Source organism: Somniosus microcephalus, chromosome 15, assembly GCF_052327205.1.
Source record: "Somniosus microcephalus isolate GS21.2 chromosome 15, FLI_Smic_1.0, whole genome shotgun sequence".
NCBI lineage: Eukaryota > Metazoa > Chordata > Chondrichthyes > Squaliformes > Somniosidae > Somniosus > Somniosus microcephalus.
This window is the reverse complement of record NC_141001.1, coordinates 98,979,507-98,998,358: the sequence shown is the minus strand read 5'-3', so window position 1 is coordinate 98,998,358 and position 18,852 is coordinate 98,979,507. Positions and strand designations below refer to the sequence as shown.

Genomic DNA, 18,852 nt, shown 5'->3' with positions numbered 1-18,852 from the left:
GAAACGTTAACTCTGTTTCTCTCTCCACGGATGCTGCCTGGCCTGCTGAGTGTTTCCAGCATTTTCTGTTGTTATTTTGTGATTAACTCCCTGTTTGGAGGCTATCCAGCGACCAAACTGAGATAAAGGCAGTTTGTGCAGGCGAAGGAAAAGTGTTACATTCTCCTGTATAATGAGAAGATCAAGTAAATACCTTTTATTAGGAAAGGATGGCCATGATATTACCCACCCGCTAATTTGAATTGAAGGAAGCTGCTCCATCACTGTTCAGTCTGAGCTGGGCATAAGGTAGTAGTCTCAGAAAATGACAACATATTGGACCATCAAAGTCTGATGGCAGAGAGTGGTGAGACCCAGATTGCACCAGTCCACTGGCATCAGTGAAGGTGGGAGGACACTGGCAGAGGATAATATGTGCATATATTTAAAAAAACATATATAGATGAAGATAAATACTTATCAGTGATGATAGCTTCACTCTAATGATAAAGACAGTTTGTACAGGCGAAGGAAAAGTGTTACATTCTCCTGTATAATGAGAAGATCAAGTAAATACCTTTATTAGGAAAGGTTGGCCATGATATTACCCACCCGCTAATTTGATAACTTCACTCTACTGATAAAGGTGCCTGCAGAGTTACCTGTTCCTTTAATATCAGCTGAACAGAAAATAACTCGTTTACATTTCCCATCTGCAGTTAATAAAAAGTTGGTTCAGTCCCTGTCACCGGGACATGAACCACAATACTAATCATTATCAGTGTCCATTTCTGCTGTACAGACCCATCAAAATGACAGGCAAGTCACTTTAGCAGAATTGTGATGCTCTTCTGATCTAGAACCACAGAAGCCCAATAAATGTGTCATCACGATAAGTTGCTGCGCTCTGTTGCTGTTCCTCTGCTCGGCCAGTCTAGGCCGATGGTCGTGCTTCACCCTAGCTGCAATCCCTTTTATACGCCAGCTGCCCTCTTTTCCCTGGACGCTTTGCTTCATATCTCCAGTTTCGCCAGCTGCGGCTCTGCATTGCTGTGATCTGGCAGTGCAGCAATGCTCTGCTCAGGCCCCACTGTCCTCCGCCCGTGCATAGATCTAAAGTTATTCTGGTGCTCAGCCAGTCTTGTTCTGTTTGGATATGAAGGTCCCATGATCCAGATGTGGACTGTGGTTGTCATTTGAGTGGCTCAGGTGTTTGCAGTGAATGCAGCAGTGTAGCGCACCCTTTCCCCCTTTGCTCCTACCTGTCCTCTGACCAGATACAGCACACCACTCTGACCTGGTTTCATATCTACATGATGCACAAAATGAAAACTGGTGTCTCATCTCATGTCAAAGGGAGCCTTTCCACCTGTCTTCTGGCACCAAAAGGTGCCAGTTTGATGGTTTGAAATCATACTGTGCTGGTATCCAATCCTGCCAATTGATTGATTGCATGCAAATTGTGTAGCAGTGCCAAAACTACAGACCCTGAGCGAGGTATTACCAGAGAAAATTGCAGATATCCAATTAGTGCAATTAAAACAGACAAATCCTAGGTTCTAACTGTATATAATGTTTCACTCTCTACTTATACATAAACCAGTGCCACTGAATGCATTAATTGCAATAAAAACAGGCCTTTAGCGACTGACCTGTGTAATCTGTAAATTTTTGGATTAAATATACATAGGCCATTTTAATATATTTTGTAAAACTCGTTAAATGAGCCATATGATTATGAGAGTTTGCTTGAAATGTTTAGAATGTAATTGTGGAATTAGTTCTTGAGCAGCTTTGGAGTAGATTTAAAAAAAAATTAAATTAAAGAAAAATAGGATCCAATATAGCCAGAAATTGTAGCATATAAAATATAATTTTTTTTTCCGTTAGTAGTTTTCCCTGCCAGATTTCTCCCCTGCTCTTTCAACGCTCTCCTGAAGGTGCTGATGGCTCACTGGAGCACCATTCAGTGGGTACCTCGCCCAAGAGACAATTATTCATGTTCGTGCTGCAAACTGCTCGACCATTTGGGGGTATGGTGGGGTGGGGGTGGAAAGAGGACTTCACATCGCAGCTGAATCCAATCCTGTCCTTGCCCAACGCCCTTCCACACAGTTACAGCAGTAGTTGGTGGATAGATCAGGAGAAGGAATCCTGGCTGAATTTCCCAGCGGTGTTGAGGCTAATTGTGGAGTTCCTATCACTTCCCTAGCATAGAGCAGCTAAGTCAGCACATACGATGGACAGAACTTGAGTCCTTCCTGGTCTCTATGGCTCAGCCACTCATTGGATAAATGCGCATGAACCGTTTAGAAGTTTAAAGCTAATTCCTTATCGCTGTCTTTTCTCTCTCCTTCAGAATGGAGCCATTGAGTGCAGGCGAGTTGCGTGTCCTCCTCTAACCTGCCCATCAGATTTTCGGCCAGTGTACAGAGTGGGCAAATGCTGCAAAGAATGTCGACGTAAGTAAGGAAACTGACAACTACTTGGCATGTCACAATGTTTCACTCTTTGTTTATCAGAATAGGCACAACTCTTTAATTTTACATTCCCTCCATTACAGTTTGTAAAAGAGACTTTTGTAATAAAATGATTATACAGAAAGGATTGTAAGGTTTGAGGACTGCTGGTGATGGGAAGCCTCCCTTTTCAAAATGCAAAGTTTTGGGCAAGCTGCTAAGTCGAGCATTCGCCTTCTGTCTTTTTTTTGCTCCTACGTTGTGTTTTGCTTTGCGTCCTGTTCCCCGCCTTCAGTGGATTGCAAGCTGCCCTCACACCACATACCACAACAAGATTGTTGTTAAGATCTTGTATTTTCTCAAGAGAATTTTGGCCACTAAATATGCTTTCTGCGTAACTGCCAGTTTATGGCCATTTTGATTGCGCCTGCTGTTTTACGTTGGATATTACATTGTTTCGGAGATGATAGTGGACATATACATTACCTAGACAGCAAAACCAGATGCCCATAGGGAGGCTGAGGGGGCATAGACATGTACACGAATACCAGAAATATTTATAATGAAGTGATGGGGTTGTGGAATTGGAGAGATGGCTACTCGGGAGGTGAAGGATACAAGAAGGAAAGGTTATTTTATTTGAGCGACAGCTGGGAAATGAAGGTAGTCGAGCTAGTGCCCTGGGGAACATTGAAATTCATTGGGTAGATGTGTTCAAGAAAAATGCCAGGACAACATTTGGGATTAACTACAGACTTGCAGGTTAAAATGAGCAGAATGACTCCTCATTTCGTGACGATATTAGAATCATAGAATGGTTACAGCAGAGAAGGAGGCCATTCGACCTGTCGAGCCCGTGCCAGCTCTCTGCAAGAGCACTTCAGCTAGTCCCACTCCCCCGCCCTTTCCCCGTAGCCCTCAAATGTTTTCCTTCAGGTACTTATCCAATTCCCTTTTGAAAGCCACAATTGATACCCTTCCGCCAATGGGAACAGTTTCTATCTACTCTGTCTAGACCTCTCATGATTTTGAACACCTCTATCAAATCTCCTCTCAACCTTCTCTGCTCTAAGGAGAACAACCCCAGCTTCTCCAGTCTATCCACGTAACTGAAGTCCCTCATCCCTGGAACCATTCTTGTAAATCTTTTCTGCACCCTCTCTGAGGCCTTCACATCCTTCCTAAAGTGCGGTGCCCAGAATTGGACACAATACGTCAGTTGAGGCCGAACCAGTGTTTTATAAAGGTTCATCATAACTTTCTTGCTTTTGTACTCTATGGGGGTGATGTTGTGAGTGGGGGCGTGTTGGAGGCGGGACTGCTGCTTGTCAGGTCGATGTCCCGCCTCCATCGATTTGTGGCTGACCCACGCTATTTTCCCTTGATTGACCTTATTAAGCCCGCCCAGTGGGCTTAGCAAGCCAATTAAGGGAAAGCCAGTTGCAGAGCAAGATGAATTGTCATCATTTGACAACTCTGTGAAGCTGTCAAACAGTGACAATCTCTGCAGTTTGATGAGGTCTTGCATACAAGACCTCATCAACCTTCTTTCTTTTGCAGAAATGAGATGTTTGTTGCATCTGAGAATGCAACGGCCATCTCTCATCCGCAACAGAGGTGCGAGACTCTCCGCATACACACCAACTGAAGCCTGCAGGAAGAAACAAAGGTAAGTACACTTTTAAAAACACTTTGCACTTACCTCACATACTCACCTCTCCACTCTTGCACCCATCACTTACCTTCACACCACACTTTTGTACCCCGCCGACCCAGTACTCGCCTCGCTGAGCTGGCGGGTTTTGGAGCTTTCGGGAAGCCCGCACTTGAGGGCAAAAAGGTGGATAATCCTATTTTCTGCCTGTTAACTATCTGTTAACAGGCAGTTAATAGGCTTTAATCACTTCCCGCCTCCAAGGAGATGGGACCCAGCGCAGGACGGCTACCTGCCTCCTGGCAAGATGGCATGGAGGTGGGTTTGGCACCCGCCCCCAAATTCTGCCATTTTCCCGGCAGTCCTGCCTCCTTAGGGCTGGCAAAATCGCCCCCTGTGCCTCTATTTATGAAGCCCAGGATCCCGTATGCTTTTTTAACCGCTTTCTCAACCTGTCCTTCCACTTTCGATGATTTGTGCACATATACCCCCAGGTGTCTCTGTTCCTGCACCCTATATTAGAAGAGGTACCATGAAAAGAAAGCTGGTGTTGATGGGGACTTCAACTAGCGCAACAGAAAATGCCATTTGGGAAGAACGCTGACATTGTGTATGCACGCTCCATGGGCTGGATTTCTATTGAGGAGGCAGTTCTACAACTTTCGGGGTTGTAGTCCCGCCCCCATCAAGTTCTAGCCAACCCATGCGATTTTGACTTGATTGACCTTGTTGAGCCCGCCCAGTGGGCTCAGCAGGCCAATTAAGGGCCACCTGGCAACAAGTGACGTCACAGATTGACATTTCATCTTTCAAGACCTTTTGACAGATGAAATATCGGCTTCAAACAGCTGTCAAACACTGACAATCTGTATTCTAAGTTAATTCCTTCCTCTCAGGATGCTTTATAGAGATCTCCCCAGAACAGAAAGCTGAATGCTGCAATTTTTGACAGATCGCGGCCATTCTGCTTTCTGTGCCGGTGAGATGAGGGACTCCCGAGACCTGAAGGAAGGAAGGCTGTAAAGGTAAGTAAAACTTATTTAAACACTTTACACACACCAAACACACTTACCTCTGCACTCATGCACCCATCACTCACCTGAGCACCGGACATCTTGACCCCTTCAGCCCGACGGCCCGCCTCGCTAACTTGGCGTGGTTTGGAGCCGTCGGGGATCCCACACTTCAGGGATAAAAATAGGGATTAGGCTAAAAACTGCCTGTTAACTACCTGTTAACAGGCAGTTAATTGGCACTAATCCCCTTCCCGCCTCGGGGAGGCAGGTCCCAGTGCGGGGCGGGTACCCGCCTCCTTTGAAACTGGCATGGAGGCGGGATGGGTTTGTGCCCCCCCCCCCCCCCCAACCGATTTCGGGATTTTAACCCCCCACGCCTCCAATCCCGCCTCCACGGCCCAATGAAAATCCTGCCCAATGACTCTGTGCTTCAGAGAGCCAACAAGAGGTGGATGGGTCACTTCTAGACTTGGTTCTTGCGTGTGATCCCGACCCTATTTAGGGAGTAGAAGTAGCTGAATTGATAGATGAGCGTGACCATAGTACTATAAATTTTGGTCTAATTTGGTAAATAAAAATGCTCCAAATTGGATCAATGGGAAATTTAAAGGGAGATTAGAAAATACAAAACAAAAATGAAGCTTGTAGGTAAAAGGGAGAGGGTGACAATTGAGCTGAGCATAAGGTTGTACAGAAGCAAATCAAAAACAAGATGTCAGGATGCTAAAACAGAATTCGAAAGGACCACAGCAGCAGATACAAAACATAATGCCCAGTAACATTTCCCAATACTACACATCAAGAGGTACTCAGGAAGGAAGTTAAAAGCTTTAGGGGCCAATATGCAATTGAACAGAAGATTGTTAACATGTTAAATAACTACTGCTTAGAGGATTTTTTCTAATCTGGGTGGAAGGTAACAAAATACCGTCCAACATCGAACACATGTTATTTGTGCTCCAGGATTTCGACATTAGTGAAGCAGAGATGGGTTGAAGGGGGGTGAAAACCAATAAATCCCTGAGGATAGTTGGGGCGTAGATGCATTTAAGGGGAAGCTAGATAAATACATGAATGAGAAAGGAATAGAAGGATATGCTGATGGGGTGAGATGCAATAGAGTGGGAGAAGGCTCGCGTGGAGCATAAACACAGGTATAGACCTGTTGGGACGAATAACTTGTTTCTGTACTGTTAATGCTATGTAAATGAACTATATCTCAGGGTACTTCGAGAAACAAAGGACGAGATGTGTGAAGTTGAGTTGGTGAAGACCAGGGAAGGATCCAACAGCCTGGTAATGGGCAAATGTATTCTTATATCGAGAAAGGTTGGATGACTCTGTCACCCAATCAACTGTAGACTCATTAGTCTGACCTCAGTAGTCAGAAAACTAAAGGAGTCAATAATCAGAAAAACTAGAACAGCACCTGTATCAAAGTGACTGGATAAGTGACCGCCAACATGGCTTTACAAGGGATAAATATTGCCTGACAAACCTCAGACATTTCAAACTGATGGGAAAGGTTGGGTGGTTGTGGGGTGTGGGGTTGGAAGTTATATGACATACTGGACCGAGATCCAAAAGGCCTTTGATAAAGTACCACATGGGAGACTACTTTACAAACTAAGTGAGCATAACGGGTAAAATAAGAACATCGGAACAGGAGTAGGCCATTCAGTCCCTCGAGCCTGTTCCACCATTCAATTAGATCATGGCTGATCTGTACCTCAATCCCATTTACTAACCTTTGCTCCATATCCCTTGACAGTAAACATTTATATGGCTTATTAGCTATTTAAAGGGAAGGAAACAGAGGATAATTGGAAGGGAAACTAGGTCATCGTGGGGAAAGGTATTACTGAGGTTCCCCAGAGGTCGAGCAGGGATCCCTTCAGGTCCTCGTGCCCATAACTGTTCTTGAATTTCGGTATTTCTGCAAGCTAGTTAAATTCTTATACGCCACCAAGCTATAGACTGAGAAGGTAGACAATATCTATCAAAAGGTAGTTCAATAGCATTTGTAGTTTGCAAATGAACTTTAGACAAATATAAGGTGCTGCATGTAGGAAGCAATATGAATCATGAGTACTCTGTGAATCGAACGGGAAGCTGAAAGAGATTTCAGGTGTTTAATTAATTTGTTGCTTAGGATGTCAAAACAATATGAAGCGACAATAAAGAAAGCAAATCGGGCACAGGGTACTCTTGCCAAATCAGATGAATTCAAATCTTCAGGGTCCATCCAGAAGTTGTACGCTGTTTGATCAGGCTTCATGTGGAACATCTGGCTTCTGTGAAATAGGGGAGCCACCAGACCGCAGATCAGTGATGGTGCTCCCTGGTATCCGAGGAAAGAGCTCGGCGAACTGACATGATGAGCTAAAAGGAGTTCTCCTCTCATGAAAGCACATGTCTTAGAGGGGACATTATAGAGGTAAATAAGATCCTTTAATGGGAAAGAGAAAATACATCTGAAGCAATACAGGTAGACTATCCTTTATCCGAAAACCTTGGGACCAGCCGTGTTTCGGTTTTCGGAAAATTTCGGATTTCAGAAGGTATTACGGGGCAGCACCCCATAAGCCACCACTTTCGGTTTTCAGAGGTTTTCTGTTTTCGGAAGTGCGGATAAAGGCTGGTACACTATCCCTTATCCGAAAGGGTGGGGGTCGGCCGGGGTTCACAGGAATCACAGGAACCCCACAGTGCAGATAGAGGCCATTTCGGCCCATCGAGCCTGCACCGACACATATCCCACCCTATCCCCGTAACCCCACGTATTTAATCCCCCTAACACTAAGGGTCAATTTATCATAGCCAATCAACCTAACCCGCACATCTTTGGACTGTGGGAGGAAACCGGAGCACCCGGAGGAAACCCACGCAAACATGGGGAGAATGTGCAAACTCCACACAGACAGTCACCCGAGGCCGGATTCGAACCCGGGTCCCTGGCGCTGTGAGGCAACAGTGCTAACCACTATGCCACCGTGTCGGGGGGGAGAAAAGAATATCGGACAGGCCGCTGCAGCTATCGGACGGGCCGCTGTATTGTTGGGTTCACTCTCCTGGTATACCTCCTTCACACTGCCTGGCTCGGCCTGCAACCTCCTACCCAGGAGGGAACTCAGTGACCCTCTGCCCTGCTCAGCGTAAGTCGTGCGCCACTCTGGTCATGTTGTGCGCACGACTTACGCTGAACGAAAAAACTTTCGGTTTTTAAGAGGGTTTCGGTTTTCGGAAGTTCGGATAAAGGATAGTCTACCTGTACTATCAAATATGTCTGGGCAGCAGGAGAAAAATACATTGATTCAGGCTCGGAAGTGCAAATTTAGGACCGATGTCGAAGTATTTCTTTATTTTGATGGCATTGAACAGCTGGAATGGGTTGCCAGAAAGGATGGCTCGGGCCAGAACACTGGACCTATTTAACAAATAGCTGAAATGGGAAGGTGGAAGGATTTGTATTCTGGGAGTGAGAGCAGATGGGCTGAAGGGCCTTCTTTATTAAAATCTTTCCATATTTAGTGCAAGATCCTTTAAGTATTGAAATCCTCACCGAGATGGGAGCACTGAAATCCCAGGATGTTGTGTTCTCATTTGGCTCTTACTGACACTGGCATTAAGCATTAACAGTAGTGTATAATGCAGAACTGAAAACTCCAAATAGTTGGGAAATTTGCCACCTCCTATTTACTGTTAAAAATACATTCTTGCTGATGTTAACCTGTGTCTTAAAAACCCCAATAGAAAAATATAGCCCAAAGTAATTTATTTATCTCTAAAAGCAGCTTTACATTAAGTGCTACCAAGGGTTGTAATGCTGACCTGTTTCCCCTCCCTGAGGTTGTTGCAATTAGATCTGTTATACGCTAATAGTGGGGGCGATTGAAAAATGAACTAAAAACATTCTGTTACACTTCCGATATATATATATTAATTAAAGGTAAACATCGCTCAACCATTGGTGGCTGTGCCTTCTGTTGCCTTGGCCCTAAGCTCTGGAATTCCCTCCCTAAACCTCTCCGCCTCTCTTTCCTCCTTTAAGACACTCCTTAAAACCTACCTCTTTGACCAAGCTTTTGGTCACCTGCCCTAATTTCTCCTGATGTGGTTCAGTGTCAAAGTTTTTGTCTTATAACACTCCTGTGAGACGCCTTGGGACGTTTTACTACGTTAAAGGCGCTATATAAATACGAGTTGTTGTTGTAACGAGTCACTGTTCTAGGTTAAATGCATAACTTGTTACTGACTTGTGAAAGCATTTTATATATATATATATATATATATATATTATATGTAGTTTCTTTAATAGTTTCAAATATTGTGTCTATAATAATAGTTTCAAGCTTGCGCTCTAAGAGAGCTTGCAGATTTCCCTCTGAGAGGGGAATAAAAAATACTGTTTTTTGTTATAGCGTTATTACCTCAGTCATTTCTGACCTGTTTCAAAATAAAGTTTAAAGTTAGTTTAAAGTCACACTGCAGTCATGGTAGGATCAGCCCTGGCTGTTGCTGTCGTGCCACATAAATTGCAGCAACCTGCTGGTGTATGTGTTGGTGTGAGAGAATCAGAAGACGTTTACGTACTGGTCTGATTATTTTGAAGTCAAATTCGAATACAGTCCTCTCATTTAAATTCCTATTCAATGATAACACTCTTGTCTCTGAGTCAGAAGTTGGCAGGTTCAAATCCCACTCCACAACATGAGCATATAGTCTAGACTGACATGTTGTATTTTCATAGGTGCTGTCTTTTGGATGAGACATTCAATCGAGGCCCTTTCTGCCTGTTGACGTGGGCATAAAACATTCCATGGCCCAACTCGAAGAAACATTCTCCCTGGCCGCGATTTTGTCGGCGCTCAGAGAGGCGGGTCAGAGGTTAAAGTGCAATTGATTGACGGCGGGTCCCGAACCCACCATCAACCCGCCTCCAAACAGCTTTCCCAAGTGTCGGGTCCCCGATTTGCAAATGGACCCGACACCTAGTGGCGGGAAGCGGATTAAAGGCAATTACCTGCCTATTAACAGGTACTTGTCAGCCTAGTTTTGGATTTTCCCGCTTCTGGCTTGGCTTTCCCGACGTCCAGACACCACGCCAGGTAAGTGTGGCCTGTTGTGATGTTTGTGGAATGATGACAGCTAGAGAAGTGGTGTGAAGGATCCAATGTTGCACATGGTGAGTCTCAGAGGAAAGAAAATGTTGGATACTGCATTTTTAAAACATTTACAGATTTCTTCAGCTTACAAGTTTTAAATCCATGTCCAGTGCCACCTCATTGGGAGAACCTCTCTCACCAGTGGCAGATCGCTTCTGTTACCTCACCTGCAGCTGCCATCTATTCCAGCCTATGGAGGGAGTCATTGGAGTGCCTGGGTGCAAGAGTTCTCCTTTGTGCCGTGATTGTCAGTGTTTTCAGCACCTCAATGCTGTGGAACACTGAGAAATCAACTGTCAGAATAAAATTGTGTGTGGTCCCTTTAAGGGAACCGGCAGATGACACGTCATCAAATGACGTCATCAGACCCGCTTCCTGTTAATTGGCCGGCATGCCCGCGGGGCTTAATGAGGTCAATCAAGGCAAAATCACGTCTGTGGACCGGATGCAGCTGGGGGCGGGACTGGAAGCCGGAAACCAGCTGTCCCACACTCAAGCTGCCTCCATTAATAAAATTGCGGCCCCTGTGTTCTGTCCACACTCATGCCTCAACTAACACTACCAAAAACAGATTAACTAATTATTTATTGCAATGCTGTTGGTGGGACCTTGCTGTATGCAAATTAGCTACCACATTTGCCTATGCAACAATAGTAATTCATTGGCTCTGAAGCACTTTGGGATGTCCTGAGGAGATGAAAGGCACTATTTAAATGTAAGTTTTTTTTCTTTTACTTCGTCTTTATTTTTCTTTCTTTGTTTCTGTTGATGTCTCTGTGTCTCCTTCATTTCTCTTCCTTGTATATGTCAGTCGTTCTAACTTTCCATTTGTCTCTTTGATAAGATGGATAGGTAGTACTGATTGCTCGGATCGGAGAAACACTTTCAACACACTCCATTTCAACAGTTACATCAAAACTGTTATCAGTATTTTGTCTAATTCACCTGTCTTCCCGCATTCACTGAGGGTGTACATACCATGCTAAGGCTGTTACTGCAAAATGCCTCTCAGTATTTATCTCCAGTCTAGTTCTAGTTGAATTCTGAATGTATAATTGCTGGTGTGGTGGAACCACCAGAGGATTATGGACAATTGTATATAATTCCTTTTACAGCAATGTAGTACAGCTGGGGGCTGCACCTTTAATGTATCTGTTAACTGTACTAGGGCTTCTTCCCTGTACTCCACGTCATGACGTCAGAGCTCGGAACCTTCTAGCAGTTGAGCTCGGAACCTGCTAGCAGTTGAGCTCGGAACCTTCTAGCAGTTTCCAGAGAGGCTTTCAAGCAGACCAGACCTATTTGCATTGTATTCTACAGTTTCCTGTACAGCTTCGTTTGTTCATTAAATTTTATTGTTTTTGATTTTCTGAGTCGATCTCAATTCTTTGGCTAGGAACCCCAGTTCCTACATTGGTGACCCCGATTTCTTCGAACAATTTTCGTTGAAGTTACATCATGGACACGAACGCCATCACCCTCAAACTGCTGCAATTTTGGGAGCAACAACCGGCTGCGTGGTTTTTCCAGGCGGAAGCCCAATTTGCAATCCGGGGAGTAGCAGCGGATTCGACACGTTATTATTACGTGGTCTCCACCCTCGACAGCGCCATGGCCTCGCGGGCCGTCAGCCTCCTCGAGAGTCCACCGAAGGATGGCAAGTACGAAGCTTTAAAAGCACATTTACTGCAGATTTTCAGTCTATCCAAGTCTGAGCGCGCTCGCAGACTTATCTCCATGCCCGGCCTCGGGGACTCAAAACCCTCAGAGCTCATAAGCCAAATGCTCACGCTTTTGGGCTCGGAATCGCAATGTTTTCTGTTCCGCGATCTGTTTCTCTGTCAACTACCAGAGCCAGTACAGACGGCCTTGGCCAATTCCACGATCACGGATTGTGCTGAACTCTCCGCGGAAGCGGATAAAATATTCACCATCTCACAACAATCTTTTGCAGCCACGAGGCGCCCATCCCCCACAAGAGCGAATCCGACGACTCCTCCTGCAGGCTGGTGTGCATACCACGCTCGTTTCGGCGCGAAGGCCAGAAATTGCCATCCGCCCTGCAGTTTCTCACCAAAAAAAAACCTACCTCAAACCAGCGGATTCTGAGAAGATCAATAAGGCCTAAGGGACGCGCCGGAGTTGCGATGGCCATCTGGTCCGCAGGGATACTCCTATACATTACAGACTCCCTGTCAGGGCGACGTTTTCTCTGTGATACTGGCTCCCAGTGCAGTATCCTACTAGCGTCGAAGATAGATCTTCAATCCGGCGGTCAAGGTCCCCCCCTCGAGGCAGCCAATGATACGGCCATTCACACATTCGGAAAGCGTAGGGTCCAGTTGAGTTTTGGCGGCCAACGTTTTGTTTGGGAGTTCATCACGGCGAAAGTCTCACAGGCCATCCTGGGGGCGGATTTCTTCTGTGCAAACGGGTTTCTCGTCGACGTCCGACACTGCCAGCTAATCAGTGCCTCCACCTTTCACTCGGTCCCCTGCCACCGAAGCACCGCCATGTCTTGGTCAGTTGCCTGTGCAGTCCCATCTCCAAATGAGTTCTCTCGTCTTCTCAGTGAGTTCCCTGAGCTCACCAGGCCCACATTTTCTTCTTCAGTCACGAGGCACAGTGTGGCGCACCACATTACCACGACAGGATCCCCCGTTTATGCGAGAGCTCGAAGGCTGGAACCCGGGAAACTCGTGGCCACCAAGGCGGAGTTCCATACAATGGAACGCCTGGGTATTATTCGACGTTCGAATAGTCCTTGGTCCTCACCATTACACATTGTTCCTAAGCCGGATGGCGACCATGCGGCGACTACAGACGCCTGAATGAAGCTACCACACCGGATCGGTACCCAATTCCTCACATTCAGGATTTTTTGGCCCATCTGGCAGGGAATTCCATCTTTTCCAAAGTAGACTATCGAGGCTATCATCAAGTGCCCGTGCATCCTCAGAACGTCCCCAAAACTGCCGTCATCACACCTTTCGGGCTCTTTGAGTTCCTTCGTATGCCGTTTGGGCTGAAGAATGCAGCACAAGCCTTCCAATGTCTCATGGATTCCGTGTTGCGCGATCTGCCGTTCATCTTCGTCTACCTAGATGACATCCTTATTGCCAGTAACAGCACGAAAGAACACATTACCCTTTTTTCTCATCTCTGCCAACATGGCCTTATTATCAACCCAGCCAAGTGCCAGTTTGGGTTGCACAGCATTGATTTCTTGGGACACAGAATCACCTCAGAAGGCGCCGTCCCGCTGGCCACGAAGGTGGAAGCAGTCACCTCATTCCTTCTTCCTCAGACCGTCCGGGCCCTCCAGGAATTTCTGGGAATGGTCAATTTTTATCATCGGTTCGTCCCCAAGGCGGCATTGTTGATGCAACCTTTGGACGAGGCCCTCAGAGGTAAATCGGGCAAAGACCCGATCGATTGGACACCCCAGATGGACCAGGCTTTCCTCGACACTAAGAACGCTTTGGCTGCTGCGACCATGTTGGCACATCCCCTTCCGGGCGCAACCACTGCCCTTACCACCGACGCATCTGATTATGCCATCGGGGCAGTACAGGAGCAGTGGGTCGAGGGCACATGGCAACCACTGGCTTTCTTCAGCCGCCAATTGCAGAAGAACGAACGCAAGTATAGTACTTTTGATAGGGAGTTGTTGGCATTGTTTCTGGCCATCCGCCATTTTCGCTTCCAACTGGAAGGACGCCCATTCATGGCTTTTGTAGACCACAAGCCACTTACTTTTGCGATGGCCAAAACAGCGGAACCATGGTCGGCACGGCAACAACATCATCTTATGTACATATCTGAATTTACAACCGACATACAACATGTCTCGGGCAAAGACAACCTGGTGGCGGATTGTCTCTCCCACGCCCAGCTCCACGCAGTACACCTGGGAGTCGACTATGTTGGTTTGGCAAAAGAACAGCAGGCAGACGCTGAAGTGCAGGCATACCGGACCGCACCTTCCAGCTTACAAGTGGCTGATGTCAGTTTCCAGGCCGCAGGGACCACACTCCTGTGTGACATCTCGATGGGCGTCCCACGTCCAATCGTTCCAGTCGAATGGCGCAGGAGAATTTTCGACACTATCCACGGGTTGTCACACCCTGGCATGAGAGCGTCACAACGACTCATGGCAAAGAAATTCGTCTGGAAGGGCATGCATCTTGACGTCCGTGACTGGACCAATACCTGCGTGAGTTGCCAGAAGTCCAAGATACAACGCCATGTTAAGGCCCCAGTCGCCACTTTTCCGGCTCCGGAGCATCGATTCGACCATGTGCACGTGGACCTGGTTGGTCCTCTCCCTTCCTCTCGCGGGTACACTCACCACCTCACCATGGTAGACTGCACCACCAGGTGGCCAGAGGCAATTCCTTTGGTTGCCACCACAGCGGCAGACGTCTCCAGAGCCTTCATCTCGTCATGGGTAGCTCGGTTCGGGGTACCGGCTGACATCGCCTCCGACCGGGGGCCTCAATTTACCTCTGAGCTTTGGAATGCCGTAGCTCAAGGTTTGGGCACCAAGCTTCATCGTACCACCGCCTACCATCCACAGGCGAACGGTCTGTGTGAAAGATTCCACAGGTCCCTTAAAGCCGCACTGCGTGCTAGTCTCCGTGGGCCTAGTTGGGTGGACAGGCTCCCTTGGGTGCTGCTAGGTCTTCGCACGGCGCCTCAGGACGACCTGCATTCTTCTTCAGCAGAGCTGGTTTATGGCCAACCACTAGAGTGCCTGGTGATTTTCTTCCTCCTCACACGGAACCCTGGTCCCCAGATCAGCAGCTCGTCAGCCACCAGGAAGCGGCTAGGAATTTCATCCCAGTGCCTACGTCGCATCATGACCTGCAGCGCTCCCATGTCCTGGTGGATCTTAAGAGCGCAGAATACATGTTCATTCGGCAGGATGCTCACAAAAATCCGCTCAAACCACCTTACACAGGTCCGTTCCGCGTCATCTCGTCAGGTGACAAGTCCTTCACAGTCGACGTCAACGGTAAGCCTGACCACATCTCCATCGACCGGTTGAAACCGGTGCATCTGGATCTGAGCGAACCAGTCGTCACCGCTCAGCCGCCTCGTCGTGGTCGTCCACCGCCGACTGCCAGTCCAGTCCAGCCACAGTCATCCGCCGAGTCGCCAGTGCTCGCCTCACCGGGTCGACTGGTTAAAGAAGGGATTAACACAATTGTAATGAAGGATATTAGCTCTGATGAGGCGGAATCTGTATGGGTAGAATTGAGAAATACTAAGGGGAAAAAAACATTAGTGGGAGTGGTATATAGACCTCCAAACAGTAAGGCGGAGGTTGGGGATGGCATTAAAAGGGAAATTAAAGAAGCGTGCAATAAGGGCACAGCAGTCATCATGGGTGACTTTAATCTACATATAGATTGGGCTAACCAAATTAGTAACAATACTGTGGAGGAGGAATTCCTGGAGTGTATACAGGATGGTTTCCTGGACCAATATCTCGAGGAATCAACCAGAGATCAGGCCATCTTAGACTGGGTATTATGTAACGAGAAAGGATTAATTAGCAATCTTGTTGTACGAGGCCCCTTGGGTCAGAGCGATCATAATATGATCGAATTCTTCATTAAGATGGAGAATGAAGTAGTTGACTCAGAAACTAGGGTCCTCAATTTAAATAAAGGAAACTACGATGGTCTGAGGAGCGAGTTGGGTAGGATTGATTGGGGAATGGCACTCAAAGGGTTGACGGTGGATAGGCAATGGCAAACATTCAAAGACCGAATGGATGAACTACAGAAGTTGTTCATCCCAGTTTGGCATAAAAATAAAACAAAAAAGGTGACTCAACTGTGGCTAACAAGGGAAATTAGGGATAGCATAAGATCCAAGGAGAGGACATATAAATTGGCTAGAAAAAGCAATAATCCTGAGGATTGGGAGCAGTTTAGGAGTCAACAAAGGAGGACAAAGGGATTAATTAAGAAAGGGAAAATAGAATATGAGAGTAAGCTTGCGAGGAACATAAAAACTGACTGTAAAAGCTTTTATAGATATGTAAAGAGAAAAAGATTGGTGAAGTCAAGCGTAGGTCCCTTGCAGTCAGAATCGGGGGAATTTATAATGGGGAACAAAGAAATGGCAGACCAACTAAATACATATTTTGGTTCTGTCTTCACAAAGGAGGACACAAATAACCTCCCAGAAATACTGCGGAACATAGGGTCTGATGAAAGGGTGGAACTGAAAGAAATCAGTATTTGTAGGGAAATGGTGTTAGGAAAATTGATGGGACTGAAGGCCGACAAATCCCCAGGGCCTGATAATCTACATCCCAGGGTACTTAAGGAAGTGGCCCTAGAAATAGTAGATGCATTGCTGGTCATCTTCCAGAACTCGATAGACTCTGGAACAGTACCCATGGATTGGAGGGTAGCTAATGTTACCCCACTATTCAAAAAAGGTGGCAGAGAAAAAGCGGGGAATTATAGACCGGTAAGCTTGACATCGGTAGTGGGGAAAATGCTAGAGTCCATTATAAAAGATGTAATAGCAGAGCACTTGGAAAGCAGTGACCGGATCGGACAAAGTCAACATGGATTTACAAAAGGTAAATGATGCTTGACTAATCTGCTGGAATTTTTTGAGGATGTAACTGGTAAAATAGATAAGGGAGAACCAGTGGATGTGGTGTATTTGGACTTTCAGAAGGCTTTCGATAAGGTCCCGCATAAGAGGTTAGCATGCAAAATTAAGGCACATGGGATTGGGGGCAAGGTATTGACTTGGATAGAGAACTGGTTGGCGGACAGAAAGCAAAGAGTTGGAATAAGCGGGTCATTTTCCGAGTGGCAGGCAGTGACTAGTGGGTTACCGCAAGGATCGGTCCTAGGACCCCAGCTGTTCACAATATATATTAATGATCTGGACGAGGGAATTGGATGTAATATCTCCAAATTTGCAGATGACACAAAGCTGGGTGGGAGGGTATGCTGTGAGGAGGATGTCCTGAAACTCCAGTACGATTTGGACAGTTTGGGTGATTGGGCAGAAACATGGCAAATGCACTATAATGTGGATAAATGTGAGGTTATCCACTTTGGTGGCAAAAACAGGAAGGCAGATTATTATTTGAATGGCAATAGATTGGTAGAAGGGGAAGTGCAAAGAGACCTGGGTGTCCTTGTGCACCAGTCGCTGAAGGTAAGCATGCAGGTGCAGCAGGCGGTTAAGAAGGCAAATGGTATGTTGGCCTTCGTAGCAAGAGGGTTCGTGTGCAAGAACAAGGATGTCTTGCTGCAGTTGTACAGGGCCTTGGTGAGGCCGCACCTTGAGTATTGTGTGCAGTTTTGGTCACCTTACCTGAGGAAGGATGTTCTTGCCATGGAAGGAGTGCAGCGAAGATTCACCAGGCTGATACTGGGATGGCAGGAATGACGTACGAGGAGAGATTGTGTCAATTGGGCTTATACTCACTGGAGTTTAGAAGATTGAGAGGGGATCTCATCGAAACCTATAAAATTCTGTCAGGTCTGGACAGACTAGATGCAGAAAGGATGTTTCTGATGGCCGGGGAGTCCAGAACCAGGGGTCATAGTCTAAGGATAAGGGGGTAAGCCATTTAGGACTGAAATGCGGAGGAATTTCTTCACCCAGAGAGTGGTGAACCTGTGGAATTCTCTGCCACAGAGGGCGGTGGAGGCCAGTTCATTAAATATATTCAAGAAAGAGTTGGATATATTTCTTAAGGCTAAAGGGATCAAGGGATATGGGGAGAAGGCAGGGACAGGGTACTGAATTTGGATGATCAGCCATGATCTCATTGAATGGCGGAGCAGGCTCGAATGGCCTACTCCTGCTCCTATCTTCTATGTTTCTATGACCACAGCCGGCCTCCTCTTCTCCTCCGCCTGCGGCGTCATCCCAACCACAGCCAACGGCCAATTCGTCTTCTAGCGCTCCGTTCCAGCTGCCGGGGTATCGCAGTCGGTCGGACAGACTCGTCAGACCCCCTTCTCGCCTTACCTTCTCTGTTAAAAGCAATTCTGGGAGGGCGCATGTGGCGGAACCACCAGAGGATTACGGACAATTGCATGTAATTCCTTTTACAGCAATGTAGTACAGCTGGGGGCTGCACCTTTAATGCATCTGTTAACTGTACTAGGGCTTCTTTCCTGTACTCCACGTCATGACGTCAGAGCTCGGAACCTTCTAGCAGTTGAGCTCGGAACCTGCTAGCAGTTGAGCTCGGAACCTTCTAGCAGTTTCCAGAGAGGCTTTCAAGCAGACCAGACCTATTTGCATTGTATCCTAGTTTCCTGTACAGCTTCGCTTGTTCATTAAATTTTATTGTTTTTGATTTTCTGAGTCGATCTCAATTCTTCGGCTAGGAACCCCAGTTCCTACACTGGGTTTGTTTAACTTTTAGATTGACAACAGATCCAGGTAAATTCCAAGCCCCCCCTGTCAGCCCAATATTGTTGGTTTGTATTGCTCACCCTGTGATGCTGGAATAAATACTAACAATACAGTAACAAACATCAGCAGTAGCTTTTTTTTGCAGCCTAATCCTGTATTCCTAAAAT

General features: G+C 46.5%; 1 protein-coding gene across 1 annotated transcript in view; it reads left to right on the top strand.

Moving 5' to 3' along the window:
- The window catches only part of LOC147107099 (protein kinase C-binding protein NELL1-like), a 974,256-nt gene that overhangs the window by 197,632 nt on the left and 757,772 nt on the right, over positions 1 to 18,852 (top strand). Inside the window, exon 9 of the mRNA XM_086008154.1 lies at positions 2,339 to 2,441. Within this exon, the coding sequence (XP_085864280.1) occupies positions 2,339 to 2,441 (103 nt within the window). The remainder of the gene's footprint in view (positions 1 to 2,338; positions 2,442 to 18,852) is intronic.